The 18,051-nt window shown below is 41.9% G+C and overlaps 2 protein-coding genes across 3 annotated transcripts in view; both read right to left on the reverse strand.

Annotated features, from left to right (window-relative positions):
* arhgap29a (Rho GTPase activating protein 29a) overlaps positions 1-14,833 on the reverse strand; it is a 37,801-nt gene extending 22,968 nt beyond the window's left edge. For both annotated transcript variants that reach the window (XM_069697973.1, XM_069697972.1), the window contains exons 1-2: positions 14,594-14,833; positions 12,954-13,331 (exon numbers count right to left, since the gene is read on the reverse strand). In XM_069697973.1, coding sequence (XP_069554074.1) covers positions 12,954-13,230 — 277 coding nt within the window. In that variant the 5' untranslated portion in view covers positions 13,231-13,331; positions 14,594-14,833. The remainder of the gene's footprint in view (positions 1-12,953; positions 13,332-14,593) is intronic.
* The window catches only part of garem (GRB2 associated, regulator of MAPK1), an 87,228-nt gene that overhangs the window by 24,832 nt on the left and 44,345 nt on the right, over positions 1-18,051 (reverse strand). The window lies entirely within an intron of this gene.

The following is an 18,051-nucleotide window of genomic DNA, read 5'->3' on the forward strand; positions in this document are numbered from 1 at the left end:
TTCAATATTGAAGTTTTGTCGTAACATGCAGAGTAAACTGGTCCACTGAACGACTTTCTTATTCTGCATTCTTTCCGTTTCGACTTTTAAAAAAAAAAAGCAGCTCAAGTTAAATGACGCAATCACCGTGCGTCACTTATCATTATCAACTGTGACAGACAGGTGTGTGTGTGTGTCTTGAGAAGCTGAGAAAAAATTGTTTATCAACCGTTTCAAGTTAAATTGTACATCAGTAAGTTTTTGCTTTAGGTTTTTTATATATATATATATTGTATTATATATATTTTGATTCACATACAGGGAATTTAATGCATGCATCCGACTTTTTTTTTTTTATATTATCCTAATGCAGCCTCATTTGCATACATTGTCATTCATACACTCACTCACGTGCCTTGTGGCATCCCAAACCATCTAAACTGTCAACTCAGCTTAACAAGTGACACGTGGTTATCACGGAAGCACGTTAAAATCCGCCCGTAGACATCCATTTGGGATTAAAATCAATTAAAAGCCATCACAATAATAAAATAAAATAAATTGAAAAAGGAATATATTATGTATATCTGAGAATGGCTTTATTGAGTATGTCCCATTGAAGACACTGAAGAGAGTGATGTTAAATGTAAAGTACTCATTGAAACGTAGTGGCGGCTAAGAGCAGTGAGACAATAATTACATAAGTACATAAGACAAGCAGCAATCCCAGACTGGTCCAAATGAGCTGCTCCATGCCAACATGCCCTGCTGCTTCCAGGTTGCCAAAAAGCCTCTCCACAGGACCTGGAGAGTCCTATCTTTCCCCATAACAACCATCTTCATCCATCTTCATCAGATGCCATGCAGAGTTCCTTCAAGTGCCGAGGACCTGGTGCTTTTTTTCTGATGACGTAAGCCTCTCGTCTTTTTGTTACAGCTGCCCAAACTCCCCACGAGGCAGGAAAAGAGCCAGCGGTGTGCTCCTGGCACGGCTGCACATCAAACTGAGACTCAGTGCTTCTGTACAATCAAAGCACACGGGTGTACAGACAGGGTCATCTCCACTGTTGGTAGACTGGACTGTTTTGTCATTTGAAAAGTGACAAAACAGTAAAAACGTTATTTTGTAGTGGTACGACATGTACTCTTGTTTTCAGTCCCGATCTCAGACCATTGAATGGTACACATTTCCACTGGCACCACATTAACTAATGTAAAATAATAGAAATACATAATTTATGTACATATTCATCAAAAAATAAAATAAAACAATATTAGATAAACTACCAACTAGTAAAATGTAAAATGGTTTTCCTGAAGGATGTGTTTTTATTTTGGCCCTTTCTTGTTTACAGACCCCCATCCTCCCAGAGACATTATCTCTCCCAGCCTTATATGGGGACCCCAACCAACAATGATTTGATAAGGGTCAAAGTTTACAATGAGCCACTTCCACCCTTAAGCCCTTAATTGGCCCTGGTCAGTTTAGATCCCATTTATGGACATTATCCTTTGAATGACAACATACACACAATGGCCTAAATCATCCCCACACAGGCAATGTACCCTATTCATCAGCCGAGTAACTGAATCCCAAGTCCTAGAGGCATCAAGCTTGGGCAAGCTCGGGGTTTATTAAGGACAAGCCTAAACTATGAATGCCCACGAGACAGAGGGTCTTCCTTTGCAAAGCTCCATGGGCTTCAGTCGTCAATGGCGGTTGTGTGGCCTATTGGAAAATCCTAAATGGAGGCTAATTAGCAAGACATTATGGTTGCATCCACCAGCCCAGCAGGACACGGGATAATGTACAGAGACTGATTATTTAACCCCTCAACTGCCACTCTGGGCGAGACACAAAGAGAGGCAGACTCGTTCCCACCAGGGAGGGCCTGTTAAAGGAGCATCTGACCAGTGGCTTTTGTTTTAGCAGAGGTATTGTCATTTTTAAGACGGGAAATGTTTGGAGGGGAAACTTCTGCGGAGAAAGTTTCAGAGACAGAAGATGTTTCAATTTGCAAATGTTAGTTCAAGGCCATCTGAAAATGGACTAAAAAAACAAACAAGCTGCTGGGAAGATCTCTCTGTTTTTCCCCAGGGAAGTCTGCAGAGTTTGGAGCGAGGACTTGTTTGAGTGCCGAAAACTCACTATTGTCCCTGGGGCCAATAGCAAACAGTGGGACTGGTCGCCTCATGGGCCTGCCACATGAAGCATTTATGGAACAATAAATCACAACGATGGCTTTTCACTTTCCACGGGAAAGAAGGATTGGAGTTGGTGTGCGTGTCTTTGTCCGAGTGTGATGGTTAGCTGCGGAAGGATTGTAGGGAGTAACAGGGGAGGAGTTTTGGTGGGTGTGGGAGTCAGAAAAAAAGAGGAAGGGGGTTGCGTGTTATTGGAGGTAGTACTCTCACTTGGGATTTGTCCCAAATTTACCCCTGCACCCCACATCCCCGCTTCAGTGGGGGTTATGAGAGAAGGAGAGAGTGAGAGACATTCCTGGGCATAATAAGCCCTGGTGAATGAAGGCTACAGGGGGATCAGAGTCTGATCCTGATGAGAAGGAGGCCGCGGATCAGGAGCTGCTCAGAGGCTGCCAGCAACACATTGCCAGGTTTTTACTTCATTAGCGTCATGGAAACCCAACATTCCAGCCTCTTGTTTGGGAGCGGGGACGGGAGTCGCAGGAGCGAGGGGTGGAGGGGGATCCATAATGAAAACATTGTCGGATCATTCACCACTGAGATGACACCTCAACACCAAAACATTGTGATGTTCCTCTGGAGAACATACTCTTTTGAAATCTTCATGTCGTGGACTGACAAATAAAAATGAAGGCCGTAGACCCCCAGTTGATAACATTTAGTCCTGAGAATCTGGTACAGAAAGAAGCACTGATTTAATCTACACAGTACACAAGAAGGCAATATCGGCGAGCATGAAACCCCGCTACAGCAACATGATCTACCTGGAATATTTGGGAATTCATTATTATCTTGTGAAGTTCTCCCACGTTGATGAGGAATGATTTTATTTTTACCTTATCAAAGTACAAGGCACTACACAGGTCTACGGTTAACCTGCTGGACTGATGCAATGGTCAAGCTTGGTTATTTCTTTATCATCCTGTTTGAAGACAGTAGAATAAAGTTGGTACGAGTGTCATCCAAAGCATGTTCTTGGCACATCCTTTGGCAAGAGCTTGTTCCGATTTCTGACTTGTAATATGCAAAACGTAAACGTTATGCAGGACAAATCTGGTGGTGTCATGGAGAGCCACATCTGGAACGCACGCTCTTAGTCTTGCACAGCCAGATCTATCACGGTGTCTGCCACCGTGTCGTCCCAGCGCTGGAGAATGGTCCGGCTGCACCAGTTAACAACAGTAACACAGACAGTGGAAAAGGAACAACGGCAGGTGTATACCAACATTCAACATCTGCTTGGTTAGACCAAGACTTTCCATACCAAAGTGAAGCTACACTTGTCTGTGTTTCATCTTTAAATGTGCACAGCAAGTTGTTATACCACGGGTTAGTTTAACAGTTAGATTCTCAAAGAAAACGGAGATATAAGGAAAGAATGTAAATCCAGAGATTAGAGGAGAGTCCGACTGTCCTAGACTCATTTCAACTGAAAGAGTTGTCCATACTTAACATTTCCCCACAATGAATGGACTACCGTATGGTAAAAGGGATTATTTCTGTTGTGTAACACCATCAATGTTTTAAAACATGCTGATGCTTTTCCCTGCATGTGCATCATATGGTAACTCTCACTTCTGGATCCTCGCATCAATGGCTTGACTCTTTGAAACACAAAGCTTCCACTTAGGCCTGACACAATATGACTTTGCAACATTCCTTTCGTTGCGACCCTAGCTATGCTCAGTCATGCATTGCAAATCATGGGAGCAATGTATTATTTATGCTTCAAAACATTTGAGAGAACGGAGGGTCGCTCATCGCCACAAAACAAGTGTGAAATCACTAAACATGTCACAACCGGGTCTGCAGAGATCCGATCAGATGGGGACAGCTCATGGCAGAGGGGACTAAATAGTATGTTGGACAGGCAAGCCATGACTAATGTCAATCAAAGCCTCTCCATGTGTCCTATTGAGACAGACCACGGCTGGACATTCCTTCCACTCACCCACTAAATAACCAAGTACTACCCTGCATTGGCTGCTGTTTCAAAGAAAATTGTGCATTCATCGGAAGCTATGGTAAGGTTAGGTTTCAAGAGGCTCCTCTGAGACTTGGGCCCTTCTTTAAAAGACAAAAAAACAAATGTGGGTCTAATAATCAATCACTGCGTGACTCAATAACCTTTGTTTTGTTCAAATGGATTCTTCTTTAATTGGTCAGGGTGAAATGCCACATTCTTTTAACATTTCCTTCTCACCAGCATGACACCTCACCGCTAAAAATGACCCCAATGGTTTCAAGCCAAATTTGAACTATTTGCACAACTAAAAGGCAGCCTCGCGAAATAGGTCCACTTAACCTTTAGCACTTTGCAGGGTCACTGCAATGGGTGGCCCGTACATCCCTTGATATCCCCCTCCCCGACATACTTCCTACGGTCAGCGGCCCTGTTCCACCTCCGTCGACGGACCACCGGCGGTCCACTCTGCGGATTAGCAGATTACAAGCAGCTGGTAAAAGGCAGGGGAACTTTGCCTTCACAGACTTCTATACTCATACCGAGGCATTCCCTGTTGCTTTACCTTTGAAGCCATTTTTCCCATGACTGCATGCACAAAGAGCTGGCGTTTAAGAAAAAGACCCCTAGGGTAGACACACAGCACCTTCCACCTAAGTGGGGGGGCTTTTTTTTTGTTCCCGTTCTGCTGGCTACTGTCAGGCTTGTTAGCAGTCAGCTAAGGCAAAGCAAATGAAAAATTATGAATAATTATGGAAAAATTGCCTGCCATTAAGGAAACAAAGAAGTGCACAAGGTTAAACCACACACTGAAAACTTCACGAGTAAAAATCCAATAACAACTGATGAGGGTGAAATGTTCCAAGATCTCTTTCTAATCAACAGACATATTTATCCTCAAATATTTCTCTCTGTAGTCCTTCGCATATAAATGAGATACCCAGGGTGGAGTGAAGAATTAGTTTTTCCCCCTCTTTCATTTCTCTTTGGAGCTGTCTGTCACAGTGAGGAAAGACAGGCAACCTTTCTCTACATATCCCCCCCACATCACCGCCGCCGCCGCCCACTGTTGATGCAAAGCTCTGAAGGCTGGCATTCCAACGATGCTTTCTTTAAGAGAAACTCCAAATCCCCCCACCGTGCAACCTCTAGCTGGCAGCCAAACTGCTCAGGCACTAGGCTGAAGAGACTGTGTAATGTAGGCAAAAAGAAAATCAGCAGGCCAGGGAGTTGGGAGACCCGTCCAACAAGCGCAGAGATGGGCCCCTTTAGTACACCTGTCAAGGGACAGAATCGGGAGGTGAGGGGGCTGAGTTTGAGGGCCAAACACAGCGTTGAGAACAAGAGGATACTGTTTAGCTTTGCTCCCATCCTAATCCCTGCGAGAACGGGCTTTGTGCATTAAAAAGCTTAAAAAGGCCTTCAAAACACAGTTACTTTCATAACTGTCAAGGCGTTTAATTGACTGAAATAGTACATTTCAGTCAATTTGAAAAAAACATTTGTGAAGTTCAAGTTTCTGTGAACTCTGGGCATCACAAAGTGTTGACTTCAGGGGGATGTTTTGTGTGCGTCCAACTGGAACTGGAACATACCTAGCATTTCAAGAATATAAAGAAGAAGAACATCTGAAGAGTTTCAGGAAAACCACTGTTGTGTTCTTACCGTGGCTACAATTAACAGCTTGAGCACACACAGACCTTTCATGGGAGTGAAGGTATTCAGGGGTGAAGAGCCGATGGTGATCTTCACCTGCCAGACTTGTCAAAAGTACTAAACATTGTTATGTTACTTTTGAAATATGCAGCTTTCTGTCCGATTAGAGGTAAAGACACTATTTGAGGGCACCATTATCCATTTGGAGATGCCGGATAAGAGACTTATACGGGTATTGTTGCTTGGGTGCTGTTTGCTCTGGCAAGTTCAATCAACAGGTCCACTTCCCTCCATTGCCCTATCTACACCCCAATGGGATCAAATTTGAGTCTTACTTGACAGGACAGACGTCAGTTGGTCCTGGTTATGCTTCAGGCTTAGTCTGTTTATGACTATATCATAAAGGGTCTCTGTTCCTTTCACTCAACACGGCAACTGGGTTCCTAAAATTACCGAATGTTGTGGAGAAAGACAATGGCTGGTTATCCATCTCGCTCCCACCAGCTCCATCGGCCTTTAACAAGTTGTGAGTTGTACCCAGCATGGGGCTGACCCAGTCACATGCGAGCACGCCCCAAGGTTGGCACTGGCAGGAAAACAAGGCCAATTATGCTGAAAATAGCTCCTGCTACCCAGGGAACTACAACAAGAGATGGAGACAAAAAATGTGTAACAATTCTTTGTTTCTACAAGACCCAGTCATCTTCAGTATCAATTTGTACACTATTGGACAAAAAAACAAAACATCAACTGTATAGACACACAGAAGCTTTGTGTGCCGAGTTTCTCTAATTCAGCTTCTCATCAGAGCCCTCAGCCCTCAACCCTCAGCCTCTTGTGTCCAGTGTGGGAATCCTGGAGCTTTATTTTAGTGTGTAATGGCGTCATCAACAGCCTCCTGCAACAAAGCTGCCCATAACCATAAATCTCTCCAGAAGGAAGGAGGGAGACACACACACACAATACACAATACACAATACACACAGACAGAGAGAGCTCCCTTGGGTTCCGACTTGAAAACACAAATCTTCAAGTTGAGTTGGGCTATTAAACTTGACAAGTCAGCATGGTTTTGCCACCTGTATTCGGCGTGCCATCATGAACATACTGCGCACAGCCGAAAGATAGATTTTCAGCTGATGGTGTGCATCATTTAATGTTTTGTTTCCTCGGGCAGAGGGGATAAATGGACCTGCCATATGTCACAATACTGTGCACTTTAATCCTGGGGGGTTAACCACCCAAAGACTTAACCCCTGCAAATCAACTAATGCTAAGACAATAGCTGTGCTTTTAACCAAGGATCACCCAGAACAATTAAGCTAATGTAATAAATCCTATTAGGCAGCTTGATTAGCGGAATTACTCCACAAGATGATTAAATCGAGATCTTTGGAAAATTAAATTCGCTCCCAGACTTCCAAACCTTGAATGTAACAAGATATTTACAGAGACAATGAAGCCTTGGAGTCCTGTGCGCAGGATAATTTACAACGACGCTAAACATGGGCACCGTATAAGAACCTTAAAAGGAACTATTTGGAGGCAAGAAGAAGCAATGCAATGCTTTACAGTGGATCCCAGACCCAGTGGGATAGACTGTCTAAACAGAGCAGAGCTGCAGCCATCAAGAAAAGTCTGGAATGGTTTGTGAAAAGCCCAAGTAGGGCTAATTTTAGGCTGGTATTTCACAAGGGGTGAATTAGAATACAAATTACTAAAATAGCATGAAGGCTTTCTCTGAGGACCCAGACCAGAATTACTTTCCCACGTAGCTTTTGCATCAAGGCAGAATACTCAGCTGGCTTTCAAAAAGAGAAAAAAAAACAACAACTTATTTTTCCACAACTTAGCAACATAATTCATCTGAAAGGTAAAAAAAACAAAAAACAAAGCCAAAATTCAACTCAGTGAAGTTACATTTAACATTAATACACCAGTGGTACCATTTTTTTTTTCTTTTAAAGAGAAAGATAGATGGAAAGCAAATGTTCAGGTGCATGACAGTAACACTGCCCATTACACAACACCTGCAGGACACTTTTAGTAGCCACCTGTTAATCATTAAAATGGTGACTCACACATTCACTGAAAGAAAAGAGCCTCTAAAAAACCCAACAATTAACCGAGGACACTTATAACTCAGTGCTTCCGACTCAAAGCAAAACACACAGCTAACTGAAAGACAGCTGGTATACGAGTCATTCTTTAACACTGACATATTACACCTGTGACTCATAGTGAGGGAGCTGTTAAAAAGCTCATTTTTATGCATACGCAATCCTTCCTAGAACGAATGAGGTGGACTGCGCAATATCTGAGTCAGAGAGCTGGTGAGGGCCCAGGCTCAGACAGCTCGACCTTTTCAAAATTTGATTTCACTCAAGTAGAGGATGGTAAAATACTTGGCTTTGAACTGATCACAATTATTTCGCATTATCGATAAAATTATTTTGTTCATTTGTTGTCTAAAAACAGCTGGATGAAATAAATAGAAACATCAGATTCCAACATAATTTTCCTCCATTTAAGGTGTGACTGTTGTTCTTTTGATGATGTCATTTCATTTTGCCACCTTCGTCTGCTAAGGTTTAATGGCCTGAGAGGAGAATTAGCGCTGTCAGTCGTTTATGCGAAGGTGCCCAACCTCTCATATCTGTATAACAATGAGCATCTATCAAAATAAACATCATGGATTTAGTTGCAAAGCAAAACATTACACCACTTTTGTGGGAACATTTTGGTTTTAAGCCAAATGAAATAGGGTCAAATAACTTGGAGGCAGTGATTTGTAGCAAAAAGCTGGAGGTTAAAGTTAAATGAAGAGAAAAGGATAAATTGTTAATCGCAGGGTGTTTCCTGGTTTCTGGAGGGCTTAGGTGCCGTGGTAGTTGGTTTGCAGTTATTGGACTAAAAACTATGTATTTTCACATAATTTTGGACTATTATCATCAAAATAATTATTTAAAAATGCACTGTCTGCCATAAAAATTATAATCACCAAACACTGGTAAAACAAAGCTTATAGTGAAGCTACAGTGCCCGAGAGGCTGTGAAAAATGCTGCACCCAAGTGTTGTAAAGGTAGGAAAATATTTTGAGAGAGGTAATTGGAGTCATTATTTGTATGGCAACTAATTGTCATGACTGTGACTGCCCCAGTTACACTTTGTCATGTTTCATCGGTCTGCAAAGCAACAACTGGGTGGTTTATTCTGTAGGAATTTAAGGTGTATGTAGAACGAGGGAAGTAGGAGGTGTGGCGGGGAAATGAAGCAAGTGGTGCTGTCGATGCATATTAATAAAGTGTATAAAATCCAAAAAAAAATCAAATTCACTATTAATTTTCAGATGTTGTACGTGGCACTGTAGATTCATAGTGGAGACAATACTGTATATCACTACAAAAGCACATAACAGAAAAACACAGCCTGGCAAAAGAAGTTCATAGATGTAGTGCTGCCAATGGGCACTGGAATAATATAATAAATGTAAGAAGAATAAATTCACATTTCTCTTTATCAGGTTGAAATTTATTTAGATTTTTTTAAGTGCTTGAAGATCCAATCATCTCTACGCATATGTAACACAAGAGACTCAATAAAAACAAATGGAGTGGTCAAAGTTATCATGCAGGCATTTGGAGTGCATTGATTGATTCACAATGTTAACTTGAAGCCTCGTTTTCATCCGCTACCGTTTGCCCTGTGAAAATTACTGCTTTAATATAAACCCAACACTTCCTGTATACGCTTCAAATTAAAAGCCCTTAAGGCCTTTATTTTGAAACATTTGGATGAACATGTTACGACTGAAATCAGACAATAACATTTGAGTAATCCAGAACAACTGTAAAGAAAACCTGGATTATCTTAAATTAAAGTGATGGAAATATACATATTGACTAAATATAAACCTGCCCCTGTAGGAACGGTGGCCACACAACTTTTGGAACAGCAACACCGTAACTATGCACCCCCTTGTGTGCACAATTCACAGGTGCACTACCGTACTTCAAAAATAGGACTACACCTTTGACCAACGTGCGAACAGGGAACTGAAACATGACCAGGTAGGCTGCTCAAAAGGAGGCAACATTAACTTATTAAATTGAAAAGCCAGCAACAAGAAGATTGAGATAATTGTTCATTGTACACGTGACTGTTTCTTCCTGTGCCACCCTTGTCACCTCAGCTTTACCAAGTGAATTGCTTACTGTTACAGTTTTCATTCTTCAGCAGCTGACGCATGTAATGGGGCCATCGTTCTGCGTGGCGAGAGTCAGCATTAAAACACTGATGACACACCTGCGCCAGTAAGACAGGCAGCCACAACAACACCCTCAATCCTAAAAATAGACGACGAGACATCCTGAAAAACACAGACACTTCAAAAACAGCGTGGAGTCGGCTGTTTGTTTGAATGAAGACATGCTCGGGCCAAATGTTTGCTGCGCTAATCTTATGATGGAGAGCCTCAGAGGCCCCCATTCACCGTCAAACACAAAGGCCACGCAGACCACCTCCACGGCTCATCTGGTCTCCAGAACGTCCTCGCTGACCCCTCTTAAGAGCAACCTTCAAAATAATAATCCCCTCCAATTACTGACATGTCCTTCACAAGTGGCCAGTGGACAAGGTCGCAACCTTAAAAAAAAAAAAAAAAAAAAGAATGGCGATATCTGTCACACATGTCCTCAACATTGAGCTGACAGCAACACAGGCATGTAAACAGTTCCTTCCCAGGCACCAGTAAAAAAACAAAGCCCAGTCATGCGTCACTGACTGCAACTGAAGAGACGCTGTGTAATAATTACCATTTTAGGTTGATGTGCGTCACTGGAAAAATAACATGGGCTTGAGGGAAGCCCCCGAGGGATCGATCCTGCAGCCCAGCAGCTATTCTTGACTTGGGAAAGAATCATTTCTACAAAAAAGCTGCCGGTTAGCAGGAGCATGCTAGTCTGGAGATGCCTCCTGGGACAATGGCTGTCAGACTCACATCATCGACTGTGAATGAAGGCAGTGTTGCGAGAGATGCAGGGCTCTAAGTCTTAAAAAAACCAAAACAACAAAAAAAAACTTTCGGTTTCAGTGAGTGGCAATGGGTAATGAGAGGTTTGAACTATTGTGAAGCGCCGCAGAGACAATATGGCCATAAATTAGAGGGGGGAGGATTTAAATCACATCCAATCGAAGCACAAGTCAGCAACTCCCAACAAGCTAACAAGCTGTTGCCGCTCTCCTAAAGCCCAGGGTGATAAACGTTTAACAATGACACGGCAAGTACAAAACACTGAGATATCACAGAGAAAATAAAAGCTGATTTTCAGATTTCAGTCCTTTTGACCAAATTTGATGACCTCTCTTGTAATTAGGCTTGCATGAGAAGTGGAATAAGACAGATCTGAAACCTGCTCTGTGCTGCAATGGGGGTCACAATGTAAAAATCTGAGGTTTTAACTAAATCTAAGGCAACAATAGTCTGTGACATTTTCCACAACAGCAACAGATCTGTTTTCTGCACCGTAATCTGCCCTATTTCCCCCAAATCGAGCCCTTCCTGTACTTATCCAAAATAAGCCATCCAATGGGAATTCTCTACTCTACAATCACGCACTGGCATGAAGGAGCCTGTGCTTCGTAGACCTGCAGTTACATTAGCAGCAAAGTTGACCGAGTTATGTTTAAGATTTGAGGGTTTAAAGTCAGCTCTATCTGCAGCCGATTGAAATTAAAAGCGGGAAAGAGCACAGATAAGAAACCGCTTCCTTAATGACAAGCAGCAAAAGCCAAAATGACGAGGATGACAGTAATGCAACCTTCTTACATAGCAACACCCTGTGCTCGCATGATGTCTGTAGATCATTTTTAATAAGCTATCAAACAGGCCAGATTTCTGAAGCTGCAGACATCAGTCTCATGCACACGATGATTTACTGCTTTGATCTACAGCATGCTGACAGGTCACTGAAAAGTCTCTCAAGCTGCTCTCTGTAATGTCGCCCCAGCCAGGTCAAGCACCTCTACTGACCTCTCCAGACAAAAAAGAAAGACAAAAAAACTGGGATTCCTTTTTCTAAGGGTGAGGCGTCATGGCAGTGCTGATGGGGGAGGTGTGGGTGTGTGTGTGTGTGTGTGTGTGTGTGTGTGTGTGTGTGTGTGTGTGTGTGTGTGTGTGTGTGTGTGTGTGTGTGTGTGTGTGTGTGTGTGTGTGTGTGTGTGTGTGTGTGTAGGGGGGGTAGCACCACCACCATCACAAGCACCTTGACCCTTATCTTGTTTCCATATTCCTCACCAGGGCTGGGAATGAACAAATCTGGGTCTGATCCAAAAGCCAACGCCAAACATACCAAAGCAGGAGTGTCACAACCACCCACACAAATACACACGGACCGCAGCAACCCAATCTTTACCTCCCTCACACTTTCATCAATCAAAAGGAAGCCTTATTGATTATCGGTTTTGCGAGTGGTTTATTCCATCTAAAATATTTGGCCGTCAAAAAGTTCCTGTTTCTGTCGTTTCACGTTCTCTTTGCTCAAAGCTCCCTGTGTGTTTGTATGAGAGATTAATTAATGCACATTATTCCAGGGAAGATAGGAAGCAAAGTAAAAAGTGAGATAAGGCCGGTTGACTGACCGCGCTACCAAGGCCGCCCGGCGACAGAGCAGGTACACAGGCCTCGGACTGTGTACACAAGACTGGATTGGCAGCTACATTCCGTTATAAATCCCTTTTCGCTTTACCGGCACGATTCAGCGTTCCTGTTGCTCTCCTACGCTGCTACAAGCTCTGGTTTGAAGAGGGAGTGTGTGTCTTGTGTGCACAAGCCAAACAAAGTTCAGGGGATAGGGACAGGGATACAAGATCCTATTACCTAAAATAGGCAAGCAGTCGCATGTGTAACTTACTGAAAAGCCCGCATCTACAGTGGTCAACCGTGTGGAAACAAATCATTTACAGTTTACTGCCAAAGACACTTTGACAAACAGCAGCAGACATAGCTTTGAACAGGTGAATCTGTTAGTGTGAGAGAACTACGCTGTACATCAGTAGACTGTTGTTGAGTGTGTTAGAAGAGTGTGGGGTGTCTGTCAATTTGCGTCCGCAGCTAAAAAAAAAAAAAAACACAACCTTCTTCCAACATACCTTTGGAGTTGAACACTTCCTTGAGTTGCAGAAGCACATCAGCAAACTTGCGCACGTCGCTGACCAGCTGCATGATGTAGTGTGGGTCTGAGGTGGGCACGTCTGTGTTGTCCGGGGTCACAGAACCACTCTTGGAGCTTATTGTAGGCCCTGCTGAACCCAAGCTGGAGCTGGAGAGTCTGGAGATACCCAGAGGGAGTTTGGTTCCACCGCCGCCGCCGTTACCACCACCTCCTGATCCTCCGCCACTACTCTGGCGCAGCATGGCAGCAAGCATGCTTTCCTGGTCCGGTGGCCCTCAGGGCCCTGGTGGCCGGTATCCCTCAGTTCAGCTTCGTTCTTAGACCAAACTGTGCACCACAACAGGGATGAAGAACACTGCCAAGGAGAAAGAAGACGCTTACTTCTCCAGACAAAGATCAACTGCAATAGCATTACATTATTGACCACCACTGTGACACAACCACAGATCAGATTCAGATTCAGCCGGAGGTACACTCTGACAGCAACAAGTAAAACTGGAATCTTCTTCACGCTGCTTTAGTTTTCCTCATTAAAAATGTCCCTTGAAATTGATATTACTGAGAGTCTGCAGGGAGTCAGTCAGAAGAAATGATGTGCGCACCTGGACAGCTCCTGAATAGTGCTGTTGTCTGCCTGCAGTATTTCACAAGTGGCGTAGTTTTGAACAATGTGTGAGCATTTGTTGTTGTGCTGTATCAGTCTGCTTGCTCTTAATACAATAATGACACCATTTACAACCCCAAACATAGCAGACCAGCCTTTGACTGACTGTCTTTCTGTGCTTAAGTTTGGTACTACATTGAACATATGCAACACCTGACAGGACTTGAGAGTTCAACCTAAAAATCAAAGAATCTGAACATTTAACATTTCTAAATTAACCTTTCTAGAAGCATCGGAGTCTCATGTTATAACTGATGTAAATCTGCATATGCTGCACTTGAATGCATTTGAAATTTAAGACAATATTCATTAACAAAATCAGTGTCCAATCAGAAATACGTTATCTGAGCACATCTCCACGCTTACACGTAATTTAAGTACGCAGCACTTCTAGTTAAATATCCGACAGCGTTATGTTTTTTTTTTGCTAACTGCAAAATAATTTAAGATGAGTTCAATCCACATTGAGCCGATCAGTTCAATAAAGTCGACTAGTTAATTCGGCATCCAAAAAAAAAAAAAAAAATCTACCAAGCAAGACTTTCTGTAATGAAATCTGGGCTTTTGCAACCTGCTCTTAACGGCATGATCGCGACTACACCACTTGAATGTCTCGACGTAAAACCTAGAGTTCAGAGAAAGTCTTGCATCCTTCGTGTATTTAACGAATGCCGAACTGGTGTATTAAGATGGTACAAGAAGTACTGAGTAATTTCGCCCTCGATAATAAACGAGGGTATTTTGGCCGCAAAAAAAACCCCAAAAAAACGCACGAAATGTGAACGGAGTTCGCCTGAATTTCAATGTGTTAAGTGCGGTTCACGCAGTCCTTTTCCAGACTCTTCTCCACTTTAAAAAAAATAAAATAAAAAAAAAAAAGTCTGTTGCAGTGATTCCCCAGCAGCAATTTGCGATCAAATAAAAGTCGCCAATGATCAGACTAAATTACTCACCTGCTGTTGGATCCTGAAACATTGTAGCCGAGAAAAAACCCTGAAGTGAAAAAGTGTCCGATTGCCGGTATCGAGAGAGACATTAATCCTCAGAGACTCTGCGCTGTCCGGATCTTTCACACTTGTACCTCCCAGCTCGTCTCTGTCCGGCTCAGCTGTGTGTTCAATCGTGTCCTCTCTCCATGTGAGATACACTATAACTTGTGATTGGTGTGCGTGTCTGCGTGCTGCGTGATTTTTGTGTGGAGTCCCTACCGCCTTAACAACAGGTGCCGAGAGTTTTAAAAGTGGTAAATCGGTGAATTATTATTAAACGGTGGACTTCCTCTTATGCCTTTCAAAATAAACGTCTTGGCCAGAAGCGCCGAACAACTCGCTGCGTGACAGTTGTTGGGAATTAAAAGTCTATAGAATTAACAAATTAAAATAATTTGGATTTTAGTAAAAAAAAAATAATGGAATTTTTCCTAAAGTTAAATTATTTGATTTTGTTTAAAAAAAAAATAAAAAAAAAGTCATGAGAATAACGTGGACTAGTCATAGCAATTAAGACGATTTTTAAAACTATCACAAAATCCTAATATAGAGTAGCCTATTTTTTTATGAATATTTTATATATATATTTTAAGCTAAAAAATTTACACAACTAGTCTTATCCCTGAATGGAAAGCCCACATAGAAACAGCCTCTAAACTTTTATTCTGAAAATAAAGTCCTCTACCTCCAGTATTTGGTTGACTTAACCTTATTCGACCAACCTGAGTAGTATGAGATATCTTCAATACGTCATTGTTCAAAATCACAGACTCCATAAAAGTCTGATAACTGGCATTCACTCTACTGTGCACCAGCCTGTTGTTTCAAGTCCACTGACAGACATTTTACTGCCTCTGCCTGGACTGTAATTCATTTATTTACAGTAACAGCTTACTGTATTAACTCAGTATACAATGTTTGGAGATTGGGACATTCCCCTCGGGAAGAAATGCTCTCTGTCCTTTAAGAATAAGAATAAATGGGAACTGTGTTTGTAATATCACCTGATGCTCACTGACTTTTATCACTCAAATGACTTGTGACAACCACGGTGTAACATGAGCATGAATTTACTGGCTGTTTAGATCTTTGACGGGAAAACTTTCTCACTTCCAGCTCAAACTTAAATGGACTCCTTGTGTGTAACTTTTGGGGATTGTACTTGGATGATCAGTTTATCTGAGTCTTTAACACTTTTAAGGGTTTTTCCCTGATAGGATTTTTTTTTCCTCAGGGACAAACTAACAGAGAGCAGCTAATGTAAACAAAAGCTGCTCCACCAAATCTAAATCAAGCAGAAGGGCTCATTGTCAGACTGAAGTCTTTAGCACATCCCTCAGGACAACCAGTTTTGTCTTGATCATGTAAAGGTTTTTGTTTTTAATTACACCTGAACTGTTTGCAAAGTATAATCTACTCACAGGAAACAACTGCTCAAACTTAAATGGACTCCTTGTGTGTAACTTTTGGGGATTGTACTTGGATGATCAGTTTATCTGAGTCTTTAACACTTTTAAGGGTTTTTCCCTGATAGGATTGACTCAAACCTTTAATGTGTGAATATATTTAAATTCTTAATTGTCAAACAGACCCAAAAAGGATTTGAACCTTCAGGTAACAGTGCACATGACTGACATATTCTGGTGATATCTATGTACTGCATTCAAATAAGGCAGACGCTCATTGTGTCACACGGGAATCTCGATATTTACAATAAATAAAGCACCGTTGTGCTCACAACGTTTTGTTTATAGTGTGAATTTGAATGGTATTTTACCTTCATCGTGCTACCTTAGAAAACAGTTTTCCCATACGGTCGCAGTTCATAGCTGTTTTCTTGTGGTCATGCAGTGATGAGCTTCTTTGGTTCAGAAGAGATGCATTATTGGTACATCACCAGCTTTCGCCCGTGTAATCTTCCTCCACTGTAGGCTGACCACTGAAACTGCTGATAAACGTCCTGTGAGAGAACCAGACACACTGCAATGAAACCCTTTCATGTGACTGAGTCCAAAATATTTTTACAAGCATAAACCAACTTCAACAACCTCTTCCTGGGCCTGAAGGAGGAATGTTGTATATCTTAACAGACAACTGATTTCTTAGTTCACATTAGGCAACACGTGTATAACAAAGTGTATTACCCTTTCTTTTAAATCAAAACTCACCAAATGGCTCATAAAACAAAAAAAACAACCACTGAAAATTATGAGCCAACATACATTAATAAGTGATGTAAAAACTCCCAAGAGTTTTGAAAAAAGATATGAAGTGTTTTATTTATGTTAAAATACCCATAGTAGTGTTTTGGGATTTACTTTGTATTTCAAATTGCCAAAGTAAAAAAAACTAAAAAAAAAATTACAAAAAATAAAAATAAAAAACCTAAAAAAAAACCCGCATCAGAAACATACAAACATACAAGACTGTATGCTGCGTACAGAGTGAATAGAGCACTCAATCCATGATGACTGCGATACAAACCAGTATTTACTGCCCTCTGGTGGTGAACATGAGAACCTGCAACGTATTCAATAAATGGCAATTTTATAGTATGATAGGCATACTGACAATAACTTTTCGTCGATACTCCTGTTTTTTAGAGGTATTAGTTACCGTGTTAAAACCATACAGTCTGAGAGACAACTATAAAGCACATAAAATGCAATATAAAAACACAAGAACAATCAATAGTCTTGAAATGAGCGTCTCTGCCCTCCGCCAACTACAAAGCAAACATGGCATAATAACAATAATTAAAACTGCAAGCAGTGATATGCGCACGTCGGGTCGGGGCCACCGGCTCCCCGACGTGCAGCATGCAAGGTCGGCATATTCCCACTTGCAGTTTTATTTTTATTTTTCTCGATCTTGTTCCTTATTCTTCTTTCTTTTTTTTTTTTTAAAAGGCTATTTTTGGCGGCTTTAACATCTTTAAAAACTCATGAAAGTTGGTGCTTGATGCAAGTTTCATGAGGTTTAGAGCATCGTTTGACCTTAAACATCAACTTCCTGTGTCACGGTGAAACATGAATTTTGGGTCACTTTTTGGATGACATGCTATAGTGTGACTTTTCTTTTCTTTGAATATTTTGGACAACATACTTTGGATATTTTGGGTGACTTTTCATGACTTTTTGGAGTATGACCTTTTTCTGACATGCATGCCTCAAGTTACTTCTCACACTGAGCAACTACTCTAACACCAACATGTGGGAATCGCCAAAAAAGGCACTAAATTCTAAATGACGGACTTCCTGTTCAGGTGAGGTAATGGTGCAATGTAACTTTTTTGTTCGTCTGGTGTGATACACGTGTCCACCGGATTTCGTGCATGTAGCTGAATGGAGCCGCCGGGGCATCTGTGTAGGGGGCGCTAGAGAGCCATTTGGCCACGCCCACTCGCGACTCCACTGAAATAC

This window comes from Brachyistius frenatus, unplaced genomic scaffold (genome assembly GCF_029030835.1).
Source record: "Brachyistius frenatus isolate BFR_SWC_R1_liver_20210118 unplaced genomic scaffold, ASM2903083v1 Contig_25, whole genome shotgun sequence".
Taxonomy (NCBI): domain Eukaryota; kingdom Metazoa; phylum Chordata; class Actinopteri; family Embiotocidae; genus Brachyistius; species Brachyistius frenatus.